Raw genomic sequence first — 23,584 nt, forward strand, 5'->3', positions numbered from 1 at the left:
TAAAGCGCAAGGCAAAAGAAAAAGCCCAGGTGGCATCTGATCCTGAAAAGGCTGTTAACTCACCTTGCACCACCGTACTAAGATACCCCCTGGTTTCTCGATCAGTTCTTCTATTTGTATCGGCGGTCGAGATGCTACTGTTCCGTGGCTGAAAATGTAGCTTTTCATAATTGTAAAAAAGGAGTCATCCCACTGAGCAGACAAGCTAGCCACATCAACCAGCGATGGCACTTCAGGTAAACTAAAGAGAGAAAACATAATCAATATACATAGCAGGCAAGGAACTGTTTTCATTCAGAACCTTTAATGACGCTTGGAACTCTTGATTTGATGTTCTAAGGAAAAATGTATTATATTAATTTCTCTAGCCACTCCAATCCTTATCTTGTTTTCTTTATCATCTATATATAAAAATGTGTGTGTGTGTGTGTGTGTGTGTGCGCGTGTGTGTGTGTGTTCCAGCATAACTCTGGAACACCTCGAGCAATTTCAACCAAACTTGGTACACAGATGACGTACTTTCTGGAAACAAATACTGGGGGGATAAGACACCTAACAACCTTGGGGAGTTTTCTGTTAAGATACAGCCTGTTGTACCTTAAAATGGCTTCTACTGTACTACTGTAAAATGGCTTCTACTATATAGCACAGTGGAGTTGCCATGGTAATGGCTTCACTGTACTCCACAAGGGGGCTCCCTCTGGTAAGGGGGAAAATCCAATATTAGAAATTACTTTTGGTCCAGACATTTTCCCCCTATAAATGAATAGCTGGGCAATGCGGGATTATCAACTAGTTTTTATCATAAAAAGAAGCACATCAAAACAGGTATAAAACGATGGTTATAGATTTCTGTTCACCAACCCTACCTCCATAAGTTTGAAGGCAGGGTTCTAGCATCACCTCCTCTGTACCCATAGCTCTGCACCTGGTGTTTCCCAAATAGAAAAATATAAACTTCCGGCGGCGGCGGCGACGGGCAGCTCTTTGCCCGCTCCGGCTCCCCGGTGGGCTTCCCCACTCCTTGGGGGGCACAGGACACCCCGCAGAGGGGTCCTGCCGGAGGGGCGGCATCGCGGAGGTCTCCTGCAGCGGCGGCAGCCGGCGGGGGCTCTCTCGCGCGCCCAAGGCACCGGGGAGCAAGCTCGGAGGGCGCATCGCGTTTCCACGCCTCGCGCCTCGCTACAAGCCGACTGGAGAATGCTACAATTGAAGGAAGCAGCTGCGGTGCGGTGAGGTTGCCTCTCTCTTCATCCCTTACTTTGCATGAAGATTTGATTCAGCTTTTAAAACTTTAAAACAACTTTCGGAGCATTTTGGAGGTGCGGCTGGAGGGAGGGGGGTTTCCCCCCCCCCCTTGGACAAGCGGCAAGAAACAATTTTGCTCTCAGCCCCCGGGGAAGGAGGAGGGGGGAGAGCCAACGAATGAAGCCTCACTTAGGCTGAGATGATTTTCTTTTCAATTTAATTTTACATATTACAATGATTTGAGGACTTTTGGAACTTTCTAAAACTTTGTTACGCCTCTGTGCCCAAAACTGGCAGGGCAAGATGGCACACTTCCGTTGTCTTTATGAACTCTGAAACCTGACTCCACCTTTAAAATTCAGGCTTCCGGTCTTTGTCTCCGTGTCTCCCAGAGGAACCTCTTGTGGATTGGTATTTCTTTAACCTTCTAGGGGAAATTTTCTATCTATTGCCAGACTTATTGGAGAGATTCTCTTCTGCCTGGTTATTCTGCTCCCGGATTCACCTGGCTACCCTTCTTTTCTAATTGCTTACTTCATATTTGGACTGAACTTTTAACGTTATAAAGGATGGCATCTAAAAGACCCCCTCCTGGAAAACCTGGCTTTGCCACTTCTGCTCCAATATCCGCAACATCCAGTCCAGCCACACAGTCAAAGATAACAGAACTGATGCAACATAAGACTACAGAGATGGACTTTCAACAAATGCTTCAACAAATTCTACAGGGCCAGGAGGAAATCAAGAAACAGTTAAGGGAAATGAAAGATGAAATTAAAGAAAATCAAGCCCAAATATATAAGAACTCACAAAGACTGAATCTTGTGGAAGGGGGGGTGGAGGAGGTGAGGGGGGGGGTGGAAGCCGTGCAGAAAGGGAACAAAGATCTTGACATCCAACAGATGAAATTAGAATTTGAGAGAATGTCCTATTATCTTAGATTTCAAAATGTTATAGAAGAAGATGGGGAAAATATAAGGGACATCATGACAAACATTCTGGCTGACTATACACACAAAGAAAAACAACAGATGGGGTGGGATATAGATCTGGTTTATAGAGTGAACTCAGCTTATGCTAGAACACACAATTTACCCAGGGAGGTTCACATTAAATTCCTTAGAAAAACCACAAGAGATGAAATTCTGGGTGTACAAAGGGGGCAAGCATTGACATATCATGATATGGAGATAACCATTCTGAAGCAGATCCCTAAGAAGATTAGAGAAAAAAGAAAAAATTATTCGCAATTAGCGAATAAATTATACCAGAAAGGGGTGTGGTTTAGATGGTTGATGCCTGAAGGTATGCTGATATTCTGGGAGGAGACAAGAATCAGAATTAATTCACCCATAGAGGCGCAGGCCTTTATGGAAAAAAATAAAACACTCCTAGAGAAACCACCAGACACTACAACGGACACGCAGGACACGGGAGGGGCCAGAGCTCTGCCAGTGGAGGGAGATGGGGCAATAGCAAGAAGACTCAGATCACAGAAATAAATATGAAAATCATATTATTATAAATTGACCGAAAGTGAAAATGGAATTATATTTGGATTTTATATTGCAATGTTTAATTTGATTGAATTTAATAATAGAACTAATATGCTGATTATAATCAATTATATACTAATGCATTATATATAAATGTACGCTATGGGTATGGAGGGAGGGGGGCCTCACACACTTTGCAACTGCCAAAATTTGTATACCTGTCCATTTACCCTTTTCCCTATAAATTTTGAAAAACCAATAAAATTTTATTACAAAAAAAAAAAAAAAAAAAAAAAAAAAGAAAAATATAAACTTGAAAGGTGGTGAAGATGGAATGAAAGAAACTCTGGATTGATTAAGTTTCTCACCAAGGAAATATTCAGAAAATTCATTGGGCTGGTTTAATTGATGTCTATCCCACTGTGAAGACAATTTTCTCCCTTAAAATAATGATTTTGAGATTCACACATTTACACAGGTGGTTCTTCATTTACGATCGCTCACTTAACGAACATTTGAAGTTATAACACCCCACACACACACACACACAAAAGCTACTTAAAGTTACAATAGGCAAGCACACCACATGGTCATGTGATAGTATTTGGAGTGCTTGGAAACCAGTTCATATTTAGAGTCATTTGCACACCATCCTGTGACTGCAATTTGCAATTGTTTTGCTGGCAAAAAAAAAAATGCCCATTGAGGATAAATTCTCTTAGCAAACACCACAAAAAATGTAAAAAAAAAAACCCAAACCAACCAGGTCTGGTTAGCTGATGCCTCGACCTATGACCATAACTCCAGGCTCAATTAGAGTCATAAGTCAAGGACTACTTGTGCATTCTTTTCAGCTTTGCTGTGATTTTTTGTTTTTGTTTTCGAGTGCTCAGATTTTCCATTGGGATAGTTCTGCACGTTTGTTTGGTTTGTGTGTTAGAGTTATAATAATCTCACTATCCAAAGCAACTCTAGTTGAAGATTAGTTTACGGTTACCCCTTTCAAAGGAAAACTTTCCAATGTAAGTCAATCGCCTTTTGAATAGTTGTCAAATAATGCTATCTGAGGGTTGGACAGCTGCCATTATAAGCCTCCATATCCTGCTATCTGAATAGATCAAGTTGTACCTTAGAAACGGCAATCCTGCGTCATTCACATAAACTACCCTTAAGTGGAAAAAGGGGCCTCTACAACCCAAGGATACGCTTGTCAGCCACCGACTGTGAAAACCCAGCCCCAATTTGTGGCCTCTTACCTGTCCAGCTGAATATGCAAAGCCTTTTTGGTAAAACTGCAGAGCTTGTCACTGTTGTCCCTTGTAATTCCACAAATGGCATTTTCACCTGTAATGCAATAGCAGGCGATTATTACTGAGAAGGGAGTCACAGCCAAGGACAGGCTCTTGTGACTTTCACTTTCTCCTTTGCAGACATTCATCCAAAGTGTATATTTATGGCCATCTTAACAGTATATGAGGTCCGAATGCTATGGATGATTAGATAAATTCTGACCACCGGGGAGAAATTGCCTGACAGAACAAATCAACTAGTGCAGTGGTTCTCAACCTGTGGGTCGGGACCCCTTTGGGGGTCGAATGACCCTTTCAAAGGGGTCGCCTAAGACCATCGGAAAACGCATATTTTCGATGGTCTTAGGAACCAATTTTATGGTTGGGGGTCACCACAACATGAGGAACTGTATTAAAGGGTCACGGCATTGGGAAGGTTGAGAACCACTGAACTAGTGGAACATCTTGCCTGAACTAGTGGAATATGTTGCCATCTTGAGCACTCTGGAGGCCTTTAAGAAGACATTGGACAGCCATTTGTCTAGAATGATGTAGGGCCGTGATGGCAAACCTATGGCATGCATGCCAGAGGTGGCACACAGAGCCTTCTCTGTGGGCATGCACCCCATCATCAGCTGTTCTTCAGGTTTCTGGGGCCCGCAAGCATGCCAGCCAGCTGGTCTTTGCACATGCCGGACTGCTGGAAACCCGAAGACCACGTGGCCGGTGCGCAAGTGCATCGTCCAGTCAAGTCAGAATATAGAAAACAGATACATGTACATATACTGTATATCACTGTTGGGCTGTGCTATAGAACAGTGATGGGGAACCTTTTCGGCACCGAGTGCCCAAACCAGAATGCGCACATGCATGCCAGAAACTTGAAGACCAGCTGGCTGATGCGCATGTGTGCGCTGGCCACCTGGTCTTTGGGTTTCTGGGACTCCGGCATGCATGAAGACCAGCTTGTCTGCGCACATGCATGCGCCAGAACAAAAAAAATAGGTGGCCGGCGCATGCATTTGCACCAGCCAGCTGGTCTTCAGGTTTCTCGTGCGCATGTGTGCATGCACATTCTGGTTTGGGCACTCAGTGCCAAAAAGGTTCGCCATCCCTGGTGTAAGGCAAGAGTGTCAAACTCAATTTCATTGAGGGCCACGTCAGGGTTGTGTTTGACTTGGGGGGGGGAAGGGGTGGCCTAGGTGGGCATGGGCATCTCGACGTCACTCATGTCAGGGCGCCTGTGGCTCCTGAGCTCCATTTTCGGCTGTGACGGCCTCCTGCAGCCCTCCGCCAGTGAAAATGAAACTCAAAAGGCACTCCCAAGTTCCATTTTTGCTGGCAGAGGCACTGTGGCTGGTCCTTCCCTGTTTCCAGAGTGGCCCCTGCGCTAGATCTAAACACCTGGTGGGCTGAATCTGGCCCCCGGGCCTTGAGTTTCACACTCCTGGTGTAGGGTCTCCTGCTTGAGCATTGGGTTGGATTAGAAGATTCCAAGGTACCTTCCAACTCTGTTATTCTGTTATTAATTCTGCTTTACTGGTGGCTGGGTTTTAGGGCTTTTGAAGAAGAACTCTTTCGGAAGGTTACAATTCTGTGATTCAATATGGGTGATTGCCAATTTCTTCCCCCCCTACAAAACCTGGGTTGATGTTTTGCTCCTACATCTCTCTCTACACTTCTTGACGTAACTCAAGTACAGGGGTCGCCTAAGACCGTTGGAAAACACGTATTTTCGATGGTCTTAGGAACCGAGACACCAATTTTATGGTTGGGGGTCACCACAACATGAGGAACGGTATTAAAGGGTCGCGGCATTGGGAAGGTTGAGACCCACTGACGTAGCTGAAGGGAAGGAAAAGAAAAAACGTGCCAGTGTCTTCCGATCTCCTCTGCCTTGCCCTAGAGAGCAGGGTGAGGCTGTTTCTCTGACCCAACGATCCACCATTTTCTTTTAAGGCTGTCAAGCTTAGGAAGCTGCTGCTCAACATCCAAAAACCAGCGGCTTCTCGATCATTTTTTCATCCCTCCCTTCTATCTTCTGCCACCGTTTTCCAAACAATTCAGAAAGATTTGGGAAAGGAGAAGGATTTAGGGCACTGTTGGCGAACCTTTTTGGCACTGAGTGCCGAAACGGGTACGCGGGTGCACATGCTGGAAACCAGAAGAACAGCCGTCGTGATGTGCATGCATGCGCTGAGTGGCTGCTCTCCCAGCTTCCTGCACACGCATGCGCACCGGCCATCTGCTCTTCCAGGTTTTGGCACGCATGCACGCATGAAGACTGGCTGGCTGGATACCGGAAGAGCAGCTGCCCGGCACGCATGCGTAGGCGTCCTGAGAGCACCAAAGACTTCACAAAAACAGGGGGGGGGGGTTTGCCAAATGAAAACTTCCAGTCTTTATTTAATTATCTAGGACAGTGGCATGTCGTCGCATGCCGAAAGTGTGCACACAACTGCAATCGTATGCACACGTACCCACACCCATAATGCAATGCACACGTGACACCCACACACACACCCTGCCCCCCGTGCATGCGCACGCAACACACACACCCATGCATGTGTGTGCAACCCCATCACCCTGTTTTGGGCCTAGCAGACCTCCCTGCAGCCTCCTGGGACCAAGCACGGGGTGGGGGACATGCTCTCCCTACACATGCATGCCTCCACATGAGCCTCACCCCCTGAATGCGAGGCTCGCACATGCATCTCCGTCCCTCATGCATGTGCGGCAGAGTCCTGAAAATCAGCTGGCTTGTGGGAGGCGTGTGTGCGTGCATGTGCGGTGGAGCTGGCTGGGGCGACAGCTTGCGTGCCTGCAGAGGGGGCTCCGTGTGCTACCTGTGGCACACGTGCCATAGGTTCGCCATCACGGATCTAGGACCAGAGAGCAACCGCTAAGCTTCGCTGAGTTCATTCTTAGACAAGGAGATTCTACTTGCAGAAAAAAGCAAATTTAGCTGGTTTGATATTGTAGTTCAAATAGTAAATATCTTCAACCAAATCATTTCACCACTACTACCAAATTGCAAGACTGAAGCAACATGCTGGTTCCCCGCAATAGCACTGCTGTGCAAGACACGTGATGCAATCTCTTTGTGCTCAGTATTCCCCACCCTTCATCCCTGAGGTTGGGTGAAGGAAGAAATGAACAGGAAAATGCTGACTAGGATGACGTCACAACTTGTTTAAGTATTATTGTGTATCTTGCAGAAGGCGTCCCAGGAGCAGCTGTGACAAGCGGTTGCGAGACTGCTGACGGCTCTGAGTTACATATTCCATCCTTTTCCCAGTTCTCTTCATTGTGGTTCTTGCAATCTTATTCGACAGTCAAAACAATTCAACGAGCATCTTTAATTTGTTTTGGGGATTAAGATATCCCAGCTCCAAATTCTCAGTATATTGATAGTTGTGATAATGTTCGGCGCGCCCAGCAAATTGTTCTGAAACTTATCTCACTGAATTAAAATGAACATATTGGTAGAAGAGTAGGGTTCACCCATTATGTGAAGCCATAATAGCAATAACACTTAGACTTATACGCCTATGCTTTGCAGCATTCTCTGAGCAGTTTACAACATCAGCGTATTGCTCCCAACAACCTCTGTCTTCATGTTACCAACCTCGGAAGGATGGAAGATGGAGTCAACCATGAATCCCATCAGAATCGAACTCCTGGCAGTGGATAGAGTCAACCTGCAATAATGCATTCTAACTACTGCACCACCATGGTTCTGTAACATGCTTTATGGAGTTTTGATTTATGTAAACCAAGATACTATGGCTTGTAAAACCTCTTGGTGTGTATATGTATTCACAGACGTTATATTGTTACAACAAACCATAGTATGTAGACCAGCCAATGTGTAGTATACATGGGAAAACAAAAGACAGAGAGATGCATCAAGAGCTCCTTCCTTTTGATCAACAATAGACATATCATCTGCAATTTATTTCTGAACAATGATTCATGAATGTGCTTTATATGCATGCTCATTCTGTGCATAATTACCATTTGTTTGATTTATGCCCTGTTTTCCCTACAAAAGCTCAAACTGGCAAACACAGTATTCTCTGCTTGATTCCCACCCCCAACAATCATGAGGAAGGATCAATTAAATTATATCAGCCTGACCAATTTTACCAAACCAGCTTTTACACCTCAAGGGTGGACTTGAACCGGAGTCTTCTCAACCTTGTCTAACATCTTATTTGTTTAAAATATAATATAAGCCAGTGATGGGTAATCTCCTTGTGTGCCAAAATTGCACGTGTGCCTGTGTGCCCACACCCATAATGCAGTGTGTGTCCCCCCCATGCCTACACGCATGACCCCCCATGCTCCCCCTGCCCCCCACACGTGTGTGATCTCCCCTGTGTGTCCCCCCAGCATGTGTGTGACAACACACACACACCCCGCGCCACATTTTGGGAATACTAGTCCTCCCTGAAGCCTCCTGAAACCAAAAATTGGGCGCTGGGGGTGGGGTGGGGTATCCTAGCCCTAGGTTCACCATCACAGTATAAGCCATCTTGTTGTCCAAGCAAGTCTTAACCATACCTCTTCACATGTAGAAGCATTATGCAGAAAGGATTAATTTAGACCTCTAGACACACAGGAAATATCTTTGGCAGATAGGTGGAACTATTAAATACAATACAGTAGTTCCAGTGGCCATTAGGTTGATAGAAATCCTCTATGGTCCCCCCCCCAAATGTTTTAAAAGCAGATTCTCCTACCTTCCTGGACAAGTTCATTGGCTGTCCCAACGCCTTGTTCTATTAGCTTCCGGCACTCATCCAAGGGCTTGATGCTTTCCTGTTCTATGTTATCCACTTCCTGGAGCAAGGAGGCCAATCTTTCATCCAGCAACTTCTTCAAGGTCCCTTTTAAGTCACTGAAATGTTGTTCCAGCACTTCCCGGGTTTGTGCAGCACTGTTTTTGATCTGAAGGGAGACAAAGGACTCGGTAAGGCCTTGAGGGAGAATGGCTCAAAGAAGGCTCTTGCCACACTGAATTTGCTAGCAAGAAGGCTGCTCAGCCTGCTTGATCTTATCAACCACTTCACGTCATGTGAATTAAAACGTATCTTGGACTGAATGAGTTTGCCTCACCAAACCACGGCCTCATAAAGTAACTGAAGAAAATCAGATTCTTCCAAAAATTCTACCACCCTACAAAAGTCTGAATTCTTTCGGCTGTTTCCTCCAACTGCCTCCTTGTTTATCACATGAAAAATAGTCACGATTATAGCAGTAAGCTTTTCACAGGAAATCTCTAACAGCTTTGCTGTAACCCACCATTTTCAAGTAATAAAGGTCAGATTCACATTTTAAGCTTAGAACCAAATGAACCACTTTGGGGGGTTTCCAGGATGTGCAAATTCAGCCATAAAATTAAAGTCCTTTGAATGTATGCAACTTGCTCAAGCCAAAATATATTTAGGTCTGCCAAGTATGCAAAAATTTCATCTGCATAGTTTAAATATTTTAATAACTTTTAATCTTTGTATATCTGTTTACTGAAACAAGCCACAGAATTAATACAACCTAGGCCTGGAATAAGGAAATTTTAGCATTCCAGATGTTGTTGAATTGCAACTCCCAACTTCCCTCACTACTACCTAGGGTTGTTCTAAGATGCAGTTTAACAACTTTGGCAGTGCCATGCTTTAAGCCAGGAGTCTCCAAGCATGGCAACTTCAAGACTTTAGGAACTTCAACTCCCAGAATTCCCCAGCCAGCAAGTCTTAAAATTGTCAAGTTTGGAGATCTTCCACTTTAAGCTATAAATCATGGTTTATAAATCACGACAGTTGTTACTTGCATCGCAAAATCCCCTCCAAATAAATCACATTTTAGCTTGGCATGATGCCGGATTCCAGATGTTTCTCTTCTCAATATTAACTCAAGAAGCAAACAGATAATGCAGAGTAGGAAACAGCAGGGAATGAATTCCAATAATACTTTAATTTCAAAACAGGTATTTTGAAGTAATTTTTCATTATTGTTTGGAAAACATCTTCCAGAAAGAATGTCTACCCTAGAGTCAGTTCCAGGTTCCCACAGGCTCCTTTAGATCCAGTCTAGCAAGGCCAGGTTCTCATGACATATAAACCACAGGAACGAGTTATTGTGCATTTCTCATGGACCAGTTAGCCTTGAACTTAGTACAGCTGCAATTTCAGATGAAATCAGAACTGAAGCCTCCAAGAAAGCAATGCTTCAAAGACCAACTTTTGCAAATCCGAAAAATGAGCCGTTTTAAAACTCATGTTAACCTCCAAGTCTAATTAATGCACCACACTCGGCTGGGAAAAGGGAGGGAAAGATGGTGTCCCAAGTATCGGCCTTCACTCTTTCCTGTGGCGTAGCATCTAATGCCAAAACAATTTAAAAGTAAGGAAGCAGAGATCATAGTGAGACTAGGCTGAAGCAGCCATACTTAAAGATAAAGCAGACATATAATCAGAGTCTACGCCAGGAATCAAGAGATAGGTGAGAAGCATAGATCAAATCCATTAAGGAAACAAAGGAAAAATATCACCTGAAAAGAAATTGGGCCGAAGCATGATGGGAAACCCCCTCCCCAAATCCCATCAACAGCTAGCAAACTTGAAAATCAAGTCAAGTGAAGCTGCCAATCTTGAGAATCAACAATGTAAGAATTTGGGGGGATAAAAGGCATCCTGAAGCCAACCCACTCTTTGAGTCGTCTTTGGATCTCAGCTTGGAGGCTTCCATCCTTCTGGCTAATACCTAGTTGAGAAGGACACAGGTAAGTGTGTGTGTGTGTGTGCATGTCAGAAAGAGCAAATGTACAATGCAAGCAGTAAAGTTTTGATGTTATTTTAAATTCACTAGATCTCCTTGTATTTAAAAAAAAAAAGGGGGGGGGGTTGTGCCTCAGGCTTGGGTTGAAAGTAATTTGAGAGTGGCTGTCAAACCTGTGAGTGTGTGAGTGAGTGACCATAAATCAAACCTAGGAGTACATGTAACAATAACATGTATATCTGAAAATGAGTCAGGTTTTTTCCCCCCAGCCGTTTATCTACGGACCTGACATAACTTACTGCAAAAAGGCCATCATGCAGAAAGAATACACATTAAGCTGCTTTTTTTACCATTTGGAACTTCAGCAGCATGTTGTGTTGCTATCACAAAATGCCTACAAGGATGAATAATTGCAACTGCAAAGTTTTCTCCCCATTGACGGTTCTGGATACATTTAACTAGACTGTTCTACATCTACGGCATCTCAACTTATAATTGTCCTTTTATCTGAGCAGTCATTCATCATTCCCCTCCAAACTCAAAGAAGGCCTAGAGTAGCAGTATCCAACCTTGGCAACTTTAAAACTTGTGGATTTCACCTCCCAGAATTCTCCAGCCAGCTATCCTATTGTGGCTGGGAACTTCTGGGACTTGAAGTCTACCGGTCCTAAAGTAGGCAAGGTTGGATACCCCTGGCCTAAGAGGATCTATGTGGGGCTCTGGATAAAAGAAAAAAATAAACATACTGGAGTGTACTTAAGTGTCCTGCAACCTGAAAAGTTTTCATATATCTATTTTTTTTTAAATTGAAGGAACCTAAACAGAATCAGAGAGTGTACGGAAGTACAAAGGCAGGGCGTGTCAGCATCATAAGGTTTAGTCCAATTTTTGAAATTCTGATTAGGAAGGAAATAGTCATGAACAGTTACAAGGAGGAAAAGAATGAAAAGCTGAGCAAAAGCAACCAGAAGTAGCTCCTTGATCTCTTTTAAGTACTAACAAACAACCCAGGATACATGACATTGGTCAGGTTATGCAAAACTGACTTCCTCTTTATGTCACACTTGTAAGATTTTGTAGTTTTGTTATTTCAAGTCTCCGTGATTCAAAGAAGGAAGTTTATGCCTCTGTACGTTAAAAAAAAAAACCCACAGAGGTGGCAGGAAAGATGAAATAATTATGATCTCATTTTTTTTTTAATGAGTCTTTAAGTCTTGAAAGTGAGACTATGAAACGGGTGCTAGGAAGGGTGGATATTAGAACCCCTGGAGGACTCACTGATGACTTAGATCTGGACTGCATGAATGTAATTTTTCACACTGTGATGGATAAATAGAACATCACATAACAAAAGCTCTAGTGGTATGGGCATGCATGACAGTGGCATTCTGTAGGAGTGGGAGAGAAAAGTACAGCTAGGTTTCCTTTCTCTCTAATTGCTATCAATCCCTGTCCCATTGCTGCAGAACATCAGCAGGAGATATAAAGGAGCAAGTTGTGATTGGAGCAAGTATGAGGATGCAGGAATTAGTTGCAATGAACTGGACTGCAATGCAGAGATAGGGCTAAAGTTAATGGAGGAAGAACAACCAAAGTTATGCTAGCAACTGATCAGGATCTTATTGATCTACACCATCATTATCATCCGAAAACACATGTATGTATTCATAGTATGCATGTATGTACATATTCTACATAAAAGGCATGGTGATGTATAGGTTAAGAAACTGGCCATGACAACCAGAAGGTCGACAGTTCGAGACCTGAGCGCTGTGCAACAGGGTGAGCTGCCGTTACTTGCTGCCGCTCTTGCCAACCTAGCAGTTTAAAAGCATGCAAGTGTAAGTAGATGAATAGGTACCACTTCAGTGGGAAGGTAACAGCATCCTGTGTGCCTTGGCATGGAGTCATGCCGGCCACATGACCACGGAAGCATTTTTGGACAATGTCATCTTCCTTGGCTAGAAAACGAAGGTGAGCACCGCTCATAACTTGAGCAGAGAAACCTTTACCTTTAACACTACTCTTCATAGATGACAAGATAATGATTAAGAACAGAATGCCAATTGGCATCATGGAAGAAACTCTTTGTAAGTAGCCAGGTCATATTTATAAACATTCTAACATCCTCCAATTCACTCAGATTTTTCACCTTCTGCTTACTGCAAGTGATTGGCACTTAATTACAAAATTTTAAAAAGTGTCCTGACATGTCACACAATTGATTAAAACTATTATTAATTAATAACGGAGGCTAAACTTGAAGTACCAGTGGTTTTTGTGTGCTTTTGCATGTAATACTAAGACAAAATATATGTGCAATCTTAAAAATGAAAATCCAGAATTTCAACTATCCTTAACCCCAACTTTGATCAATCAGTTGGTAAAATTATAGAAGATAAAGATGACTCAAGACTGACTCCTGGCGATTTCATAAACACATCCAATTTTCTGGCAGAAGCACAGAAATTATTTGTTTCCAATCTCCTCTCTGATTTTATTTAACCTTCTGGCCTATCTGTAGCCTTGAAATTCCTCAGTGGTTTTCCATCCAAGTATAAACCAGTCTGATAGAAAATATGATACCCAGGTTTTTTTCTGTAGACTGATTTGCTCAAATTGGAAGGATATGCTCACACGCCATACTCAAAATACAAATAGAGCCTTATTATTGAAATGTAGACATGGATATATAGGTAGTTCTCAACTTATGACCACGACTGAGCCCAAAATTTATGTTGCTAAGGAAGACAGTTGTTAAGTGAGGTTTGCCTCATTTTACAACCTTTTTGCCACAGTTGTTAAGGGAATCGCTATTGTTATTCAGCTGGTAACACGGTTGTTAAGTGAATCTGGCTTCCCCATTGACATTGCTTGTCAGAAGGTCGCAAAAGGTGATCATATGACCCTGGGACATTGCAACCGTCATAAATATGACCCAGTTTCCAAGCGTCTGAATTTTGATCATATGACCATGGGGATGCTGCAATGGTTGTAAAGTGAAAAACAGAAGTCACTTTTTTTCAGTGCCCTTGTAACTTCGAATGGTACTAAATGAACCGTTGTAAGTCGAGGACTATTTGTAAATGATTATAAGAAACTTTTACAGCGACTGGAAGCGGATGGGAGATGCCAGAAAGGTTAAGGATATCTGCAGGCACAGTGCACATTTTGATACTGATATTGAAATAAAAGTAAGTGTCCTTCTATCTATAGTGTTCTATAGCACAAAACAGAATGGGCTCGTTAGCCAGGGATGAGACTTATTGAAATTCATTTATTAAAACAGCCTTCCTCAGTCTGGCGTCCTCAGTATGTACTGGGGCTAAAAGTGACAGCAAGCATGGCCAATCTTGTCTCTAAAAATTAAGGCAAAATGAAGACAATTTTTTTTACTAAGAAACTGACACTGTATTTCCTTCCCCTTAGAAAAACCACCAAGGAAGCACGTAGCAATAATGAAGTTGTATGAAAAACGGATCGTATCATTGCCCTCTCCTAGATCAGAACATCTTTCTATATCACTGAACACAAACTTTCTGTTTTACTCGCCGTGCAGATCGCAAAGGCTATCAGAAGTGCAATCTGCGCTGAAGTTCATGCTGCAACACGATTTAATACACGGAATACAAGAAGCCCTTATCAATACACTGGGTTCAATCAGTGCATTTTGCATTTTGAAAAAGTATGATGGGTACAACCACAAAATGAGCATAGTGGAGAAGTGGGGCACAACTAATCAGAAATGGTTGCTGTGGGAAGTGGGGCAGCCAACCAGAAAGAGTCCACTTGTTAGCCTCTGCTTTGCACACAGAAAACCAGGCAGACAAACCCCATCTGATTCACAAAGTTACTTAGGGTTATGGTTAAAATCTGAACTGGGATGGGGAAACTCAGATTCAAGTCTACCTAAGCCATGGAAGTTTTTGCTCCAATCTTCTTCTCTCTTAGACCAGCCTTATTGGTTGTTGTAGGCAACCTACTAAGGCCGTGATGGCGAACCTATGGTACACATGCCAGAGGTGGCACGCAGAGCCCTCTCTGTGGGCACGCCCACCATCGCCAGCTACTCTTCTGGTTTCTAGCCAGCTGATCTTCGCGGGCACCAGAGTGCCTGAAAACAGCCTGAAAAATGGCCAAAAAAACCTGGCGGTTTTTCGGGCCTTTTCCAGGCCATTTTCCAGGCTGTTTCTTCGACCAAAAGCAGCCCAAAAAAACAGCCTAAAAACAGCCTGAAAAATGGCCAAAAAACAGACATGCACACGCCAGCCAGCTGGTCTTCGGGTTTCTGGTGCTCTGGCACACACACGCGCACTAGCCAGCTGGTCTTCGGGTTTCCAGCGCTCCAGCACGCGCATATGCATATACATTCCGGTTTAGACACTCAGTGCCGAAAATATTTGCCATCACTGTACTAAGGGAAGATACCCATATACACTATCTGAGTTCCTGGAGAAATGGGCAGGATACAGATGTAACAAATTAACAATATCTATAGCATATACGTCCCATGATCTAGCCTCAGGAAATCTGTACAACTGTACAACAACTGCCTTGTTTAGTGACCGCTCAAAATCACAAGGGTGTAAAGAATGTTTTGCAACCAATCCTCATATTTATTATTATATAGTATTATATACAATTGTAGCATTCCATGGTCATAATTGCCATTCCAACAGTTCTCAACCAGCATGCATTTATGGCCACTATAGCATCCCATGGTCGCAGGACTGCAGTTTGCATGTTTCCCAACCAGCGTGCAACGATGGAGAAGATTTAAGTTTTAACAACCAGGGTGATTCATTTAATGACCAAATGGGAAATGATTTTGTAAATCCATGGTCACATGACTTTAGTGATTGCAGGCTTAAAGATGGAGCTGCCTGTCCCAACTATGGTCACTAATTGAGGACTATTGATGTACATTATCTCTTAGGCCAAAATCTCTCTATCAGCTCCATAACTGAGAGGGGATATGTACCTGGATCTCTCTGGCCCTAGTGTTGACCCATGAACTCAACAATTATTTCGTCTACAGTGTACTGTATTGAATAAGCTTGAATCGGTCGAGTTCATACACAGCGTTCTTAGACATAAATGACAGTTTAAAAACTCACGTAGCAGGGTTCATATAACATTTTCTACAGATTAGATTAAAAAGTTTGGAAAGAGAAATTAACTCTACACTAACAGAGGTAGTCATCTAACCTAATAAAAGACAGACTCTAGAAAAGATCACTGGGCTGAAACTCCTGACATGTAAAATGTTTGTGATTAAAATGACATGTAATTGAAAGAAATGTAAATCTTGCACTTTAGACATTAGGTGTGTGTGTGTGTGTTTGTGTGTGTGTGTGTGTGTGTGTGTGAGAGAGAGAGAGAGAGAGAGAGAGAGAGACAGAGACAGAGACAGAGACAAAGACAGAGAGAATATTAGTCAGCAGTGTGATGCAGTTATTTTTTTAAAAAGCATTATGCAGTCCTAGAAGCACTGGTTGAGGAAATAATAATGCCACTGTATTCCATGTTAATTAGGCTGCATTTAGAACACTGGGCACAACAATTTAAGAACAGCGAGAGCTGGAATGCATTCAAAGTAAAGTCATTTGGGATACTGAGTGTCTGGAAAAGCTCTAAGGGAAACAATGGAAATAACTAAATATATTTATTTCATAAAATGAGAAGAAGATGGGGGAATATTGTAGCAATTTATAAATATCTGAAGGACATCACAGAAGACAGAGTTGAGTCAAACAAGAACCTGTGGGTAAAAATGACCAGAAAGCAGATTTCAGTTCCTTCCAAGGAGAGGTGGGTCGGCCTATTTTCCAAAGCACCCAAAGGCAAGGCAAGAAACAACAGATGGAAACTAATCCAAGAGAGGTCCAACCTGGTCCCTTCCAACTCTGAAGACCTCCGTGGTTTATTCTATCCTCTTCCTCTTCCCTATTCCATTCCATTCCATTATAAATTATTTGGGGGGGGGGGGAAACCTAACATTAAGAACCATAGCAGGGGTGGCTGCTTCTGGCATTTACTGCCGGTTCGGTGCACACCTTTTTGCACAGAAATAGGTCTGCACATGCACAAAATGTTAAAAAAGGGGAAAAATTAAATTTGTGCAATTACAATTGTTCTGCGCATGCGCAGAACAAAAAAATCAAAATGGCATCCCTGTAGGAGAACCGGTTCGGGGGTGTGGCAGGCCTGGGTCGCTGCCGGTTCCAGCAACCCAGGCCGCCAAATCATTACCAGTTCAGCCGAACTGGTCCAAACCGGTAGGAACCCACCTCTAATTAGAGGCAGAACAGATTACCCAAAGAGCTAATAAATTCTGCTTCATTGGAGAGAATTAAGATGAAATTGAACAGCTATGACTAGGATACTCAGAAGCATCAGTCACATTGGAGATACTCTAGGCAGCAGAACATTGGACTAGACTAATTTTGAGGCTCTTCCAACTCCATCATGCAGAGCAGGAGGAGATAAGAAAACATTCATTTCTCTTGAGATACCAGCCACCTTTTAGCTACTTCTCTTCCCTTTCCAAATAGGCAGCTATTGTGCTATATGAAATAACCCATCTACCTGGTCTTCATAGCAACTGTAAGTAACCCATCTATCTGGTCTTCATAAGAACTGTAAGTATGGGTGTCTGAGAAAGATGTTTCCCTCCCACCTCCACATAATTTTTAATGTTGTTTAATTGGTATTATCAAAATATGGAGACTGGTATCTTACATGGATATTTAATAATTATTCAAAGAATGTTGCAAACAGACTTTATTATACAGATTTTCATGGTTCAAAACCAAACATAGAGTAACACAAGAATAGAGGATACCCCTTGACTGTTTAATGAATGTCTTAATATAACATGTTAAATGTTTTTTTTTAATAAACAAAAGTTTTATTGGTTTTTTTTTTCAAGTATTTTGGGGAAAAGGGTACATAAATGTGGGAGAAAATTTTTTGACAGCTACATCATACGGAAGGTGGTACTTCCCCGGAATCTTACATCTCTTTCATGTTTTATATATATCAAAATATCATTGTTACATTTATATTAGCAGTTATTTTACTCAATTCTTTAGCATCTTCAACCATATTTTATATCATTTCTACATTTCATTATATTAGCAATTGCAATATGTTTTTAATTCATTTCTGTGACCTAAGTTTCATTACTGTCTCCTCTCCCCTGTCTGTTGGCTGAGCCAAGGCTCCTCCCCACTTCGTGTCTTGTGCGCCGTCTCGTTTCACCTAGGAGGTCCTTATGTTTTTCCATGAAGGCTTCTGCCTCCACCACTGTGTTAATTCTCACTCTGGCCCCCTCCCAGAAAATCGACAGGCCTTCTGGAATTAACCACCGGAACCAGATATTTTTTTCATATAACTTTTTAGTTATAAAGAATAATTTCTTCCTCTTATCTCTTATTCTTTTTGGTATCTGTTTCAAAATGGTTATTTCTACATGTTAAATGTTTGTGATTAAAGTTATCTTTAATCCCATTTACCTGGTCTTCATAAGAACAGTAAGTAACCCATCTATCTGGGCTTCATAAGAATTGTAAGGAACCCATCTACCTGGTCTTCATAAGAACCCATCTACCTGGTCTTCATAGGAACCCATCTACCTGTTTTCATAAGAACTGTAAGTAACCCATCTACCTGTCATCGTAAGAACTGTAAGAAACCCATCTACCTGGTCTTCATAAGAATTGTAAGTAACCCATCTATCTGGTCTTCATAAGATGATGTTCAAAACCAAACAGAGCAACACAAGAATAGAGTGTTTGACTGTTTAATGAATGTCTTAATATAACATATAAAATGTTTATGATCTTGTTATCTTGGCTATGAGTATGAATATGTATGTAGCTCTGAACATGACTATGCCATATTATCATAGGCTCAGATCTGTAATATACGAATCTCAGCATTAATACTGAAGACTGAAGATGTTTGTGTTTGACTGTGGAAACAGAATGAACTACTGCAAGTTATAGACAGTGTTTAAAAATACATTCAAAAATATACGAAAACATACAAAGTCAAAAATCAGTCCAGGTTTCTGTATGGAAACATGGAATTTGGGTAGAAAGGCAATGGTATGTATGTGGTTTGTTCTACAGAATAAATGTTAAAGAAGTAAAAGTGGTTTTATAGGTTTCTCTAAGTTCTGTTTTATGGCAGGGAGAATTGGTTATCAGGATAAACATAAAAATAAATTAAAAGCAGTGGGGATGGCTTTAACATGTATGCTCTAAAACAAGAAAGAGGGTTAAGACCAGCGGTGGGATTCACTTACCTTCCCTACTGGTTTGCAAATGTGTGCGTGCATGCACACGCTCTTGCTTTGCTCACACACACCGGATCTGTGGATGTGCACCGCCTTCTGCACATGCGCAGAAGGTCACGCATAATGGCGGGGCAGGTAGGCAGAGCCTCCCACAGCCGCTGCTACCGGTTCGCCCGAAACCAGGGAGAACCGGCTGAATACCACCGCTGGGTAAGACTGAATGATAGGGTGCTGAATAAATGTAGATTGAATACTACATGAAAAAGCACCTTAAGATGTTTCTTCGGACAAAAGGAATGAAAAACAAATTGTAAAACAAATATATGAAGGAAATGAAAACTTGTGAGTAAAGGAGAGACTGAGAAACTCTCGACTGATATGAGCACTTTCAAAAACTTTTAAAATATGTTGTCTGATGTTTGTGTACCTATACATAAAGTGGAAGTATTCATACGGTATTTTGTAATACGAGTTAATCCTAATAAAGAAATCATCTTAATATAAACTATAGAAATTTTAATCAATTGGCATTTTTCTCTTTATAAACTGCATTAATCATACCTGGAAATCACATGGCAATAAAATCAATAAACAGGTAGTCCTTAATACTACACAACTGAGCCCAAAATTTCCATTCAAATCAATTATTAAGTGAGGTTTGCCTCATTTTACGACTTTTCTTGCCACAGATCTTAAGTGAATTAGTGCAGTTAAGTTAGTAACATGGTTATTAAGTGAATCTGGCTTCTTCATTGACTTTGCTTGTCAGAAGGTTGCAAAAAGTGATCAAATGACCCCAGGACAATATAACCCTCATAAATAGGAGCCAGGTGCCAGGAGTCCAAATTTGGATCACGTGGCCATGGAGATGATGTAACTGCAGTAAGTGTGAAAAACTATCATGTCACTTCTTTCAGTGCCGTTTTAATTAAACAGTCATTAAATGAATGGTTTTAAGTTGAGAGCTACCTGTATAAGTAATTTATTTCAAAATATAAAAACAAATCTAAACTAACTAGAGAGAACAATACTGGAGTATTGGAGCTTTTTACTTCATTTACTATTATCCTTCCACATTATTCATTCTGCAATGCTCCTTCTCACAAACTTACTTAAAAGGCTTGCAAGTTTCAGCCCACAAATAAACACGAGGGTATATTGCCATTTAGAGATGAGGCCATAGAAATTGGAGCTAAGAGTTCCTTTTGGTGCTATTATTTCTTGCCAGCATCATAGCAAGACTTCATCTATTAGGAGATAACGCTTCTGCCTTTCCAGCCCACTCCTTTGGACCAAAGCATGCTTCAAATTATAACAGAAGGCACTCTAACTTTCTAGAATTGTACGGAATTTCCCTTTCTGGGTCAGGCTGGAAGTAGCCACTACTACTGTACATGAATTTTAATTGCATGAGTCAAGAAGAGAGCTGTGAAAATAACTACAGACCCCTCACATCGTGGACATCAATTGTTACTGCACACCAAAACAACTAGACACAAGGACAGTTTTTTTCAAATAATTCCCACAATTGTCATATTACCTACTAAGACTGTATTACTATTATTCTTCTCTTCCTTCCTAGTACCTGTCTCTTCCCACTTATGACTCTAACCATGTTGCTTGTATCTTTACAATTTATGTTGCATTTGTTTCCTAGTATAATTTGATGGCTTATTAGTGATAGTCATAGGTTACTAAGAGTGGTATCTTATGATTCTTGATGAATGCATTCTATTTTTTTTTATGTACACAGAGAGCATATGCCCCAAAGACAAATTCCTTGTGTGTCCAATCACACTTGGCCAATAAAGAATTCTATTCTATTCTAGTCTATGCTACTACTGTACACGGCGAAAAGAAGCAATACTTAGGCTCCCAAGGCGAGTTCTCCCTGCTAACTAGCTCGCTAAGAAGCAGAACGGAAGGGGCAAGGCAATCGACGCTTTATATGCTTCGCCAAAGGGGGAGCGCCGCCGTGCCATTCTGCCAATCTTTTTTTGCAGAGGGAGTCTTAAAGCTGCCCCTCGGATCGAGTAAAACGCCGCAGCGCTTGGCAAACTCAAATCAGGGAGCCCGCTATTCCCAGCTTAGAAGGAGAGAAGTGCATTGCAACGCAGAGCGTACATTCCTCGCGTTTCCCCCCCGCACATCCGCTCTCCACACACCCATCGCCGCAAGACAGGGGCTCTCCAGGCGGGCGCCGGCGGAATCACGCCCCGCATCGTTACCTGCTGGCGAGCCAGGTGCAGTCCTTTGAGGCGTTGCTGCAGCTCCCGGCTGTAGGTCCGCGCCGCCTCGATGCTCTCGTGCGCTTCCTGCAACAACGCCTCCGGCTCCGGCTCCATTTCCATCCCCGGTGACGACCCACCGCCAGTCGGCAGCGAGAGCCGCAGGCCCTCCGCTCAGCCAGGCCTACTATTGGCAGTAGCTTCACAACCGGAAGCGAAGGACATCCGGGCATTTCAGTCGTGCAAGAGACAGGAAAAGGGGCGGGGTCTCCGAGGCCCTCGGCTCGTGCGGTGAATCCCGTATTATTATTATTATTTTAATTTTCAAAGTGATCACCACCGATTCCAATTGCCTGACTCTGAAGAATGAATGAAGATTGTAATCCGTTGCTGTTTTCTTGACTGGTTTTAACCGAAGCGACGTGGTTAATTACATCAAAAAGGACTTTTTTTTAAAAAAAAAAACCAAATTATGGTAGATGTTAAAAAGAATAGGGTCGTCATTCCGATAAGCTATTTCATGAGTTAGTTATTTACCGTAACTTGATAAGTTGTTCTTTCTCACTCGGGACTTGCACAATCCGTCAACTCATTATACAGCTAATAGTCTTATGTTACCATAGAGAAGGATGCTAGAGGAAATATAAATAGCTTTCAATAATTACTGTATATTTATATTTATATTTATATATATTTATATTTATATATATATATATATATATATATATATATATATATATATATATATATATATATATATATATATATATATATACATACATACATACATACTATATAAAGTATACTATATAAATATAGTACACTATATATATACTATATACTATATAAAGTATACTATATACTATAAAAATAGCTTTCAATAATTACTGTAAAGTAATTAGTATAAATACAAATCTTTCCAGCGGAATACCTTATGCCACCAGACTTGAAATTTTGGGCTTAGACAATTTAGAACTTTGCCATCTTCAAACCGACCTAAGCATAGTACATAAAATTATCTGCTACCATGTCCTACTTGTTAATGATTATTTCAGCTTCAACCACAACAACACATGACCACATAATATATACAAACTTATGGTAAACCGCTCCAAACTTGATTGCAGAAAATATGACTTCAGTAACAGAGTTGTCAGTGCCTGGAATCAGAGATGGGTTGTTCCCAGTTCGGCCTGGATCAGGAGAACCAGTAGTAGCGCCGGCAGGAGGCTCCATCCACCCACTAGGACACTTCTGTGCATACACACAGAAGCTTCTGCACATATAGGGAGGAGTGCACCTGAACCGGTAGTAAAAATATTGGCAACCCACCACTGCCTGGAATGCACTACCTGACACTGGGTTCTTCCCCAACCCCCCTAAACTTTAACCTTAGACTGTCTACTGTCGACCTCACCTCATTCATAAGGGGTCTTTAAGGGGCGTGCGTAAGCGCACCAGCGTGCCTACCATCCCTGTCCTAATATTCCCTTGTATTCATATTTATGTAGTTACCGGTAGTTACAAAGCACATCTAAATAACATTAAAGTAACCAAAATAGCTTTACAATCCCCAAGGCATGTCACAACCTTTGAGCACCCCTAATGTTTGGAAATTGAAAGGTGCAAAAATTGACATGCCCAGAGATAGTCCTTGACTTACAACCATAATGGAAGCCAAAATTTCGATTGGTAAGTGAGATATTTGTTAAGTGAGCTTTGCCCCATTTTATGACCTTCCTTGCCACAGTTGTTAAGTGAATCACTGCATTTTTAGGTTAATAAAATAGTTAAGTGAATCTGGCTTTCCCATTGACTTTGCTTGCCAGAGGATTGCAAAAGGTAATTTCATGACTCCTGGGACATTATAACCATCATAAACGAGTCAGTTGCAAAGCCTCCAAATTTTGATCATGTGACCATGGGGATGCAGCAATGGTTGTAAGCAGCAGTGGGTTCCAGATACCATTCCAACCGGTACAGTTGGAACGGGCCCGGTGTCACCCACATGGACACGCACAGCACGCGTGCATGCGTTGTACCTGCCTGCAACACCTCCGCAAGCCTCCACAACTTTCCAGCTGCTCGGTGGAGCATCACGCAGGTGCCATACATACCGTGCGCGGAAGCGTCAAAGGCTTAAAGGACAGGTAAGGAGCTCGGGTGGGCCCTCCGGAGCACCGTACCGGAATGGTACCCAGTGTTCCTGGGCGTACCGTCTGCAACCCACCACTGGTTGTA

The 23,584-nt window shown here is 42.2% G+C and overlaps 1 protein-coding gene across 1 annotated transcript in view; it reads right to left on the reverse strand.

The window, feature by feature from the left end:
- CRLF3 (cytokine receptor like factor 3) overlaps positions 1-21,558 on the reverse strand; it is a 42,619-nt gene extending 21,061 nt beyond the window's left edge. Inside the window, exons 1-4 of the mRNA XM_081932045.1 lie at positions 21,344-21,558; positions 8,779-8,986; positions 4,001-4,088; positions 64-241 (exon numbers count right to left, since the gene is read on the reverse strand). Of these exons, the coding sequence (XP_081788171.1) occupies positions 64-241; positions 4,001-4,088; positions 8,779-8,986; positions 21,344-21,466 (597 nt within the window). The 5' untranslated portion in view covers positions 21,467-21,558. The remainder of the gene's footprint in view (positions 1-63; positions 242-4,000; positions 4,089-8,778; positions 8,987-21,343) is intronic.
- Between the last annotated feature and the right edge of the window lie 2,026 nt (positions 21,559-23,584).

Source organism: Natrix helvetica (genome assembly GCF_964273705.1).
Source record: "Natrix helvetica genome assembly, chromosome: 1".
In the NCBI taxonomy this organism is placed as follows: Eukaryota; Metazoa; Chordata; class Lepidosauria; order Squamata; family Natricidae; genus Natrix; species Natrix helvetica.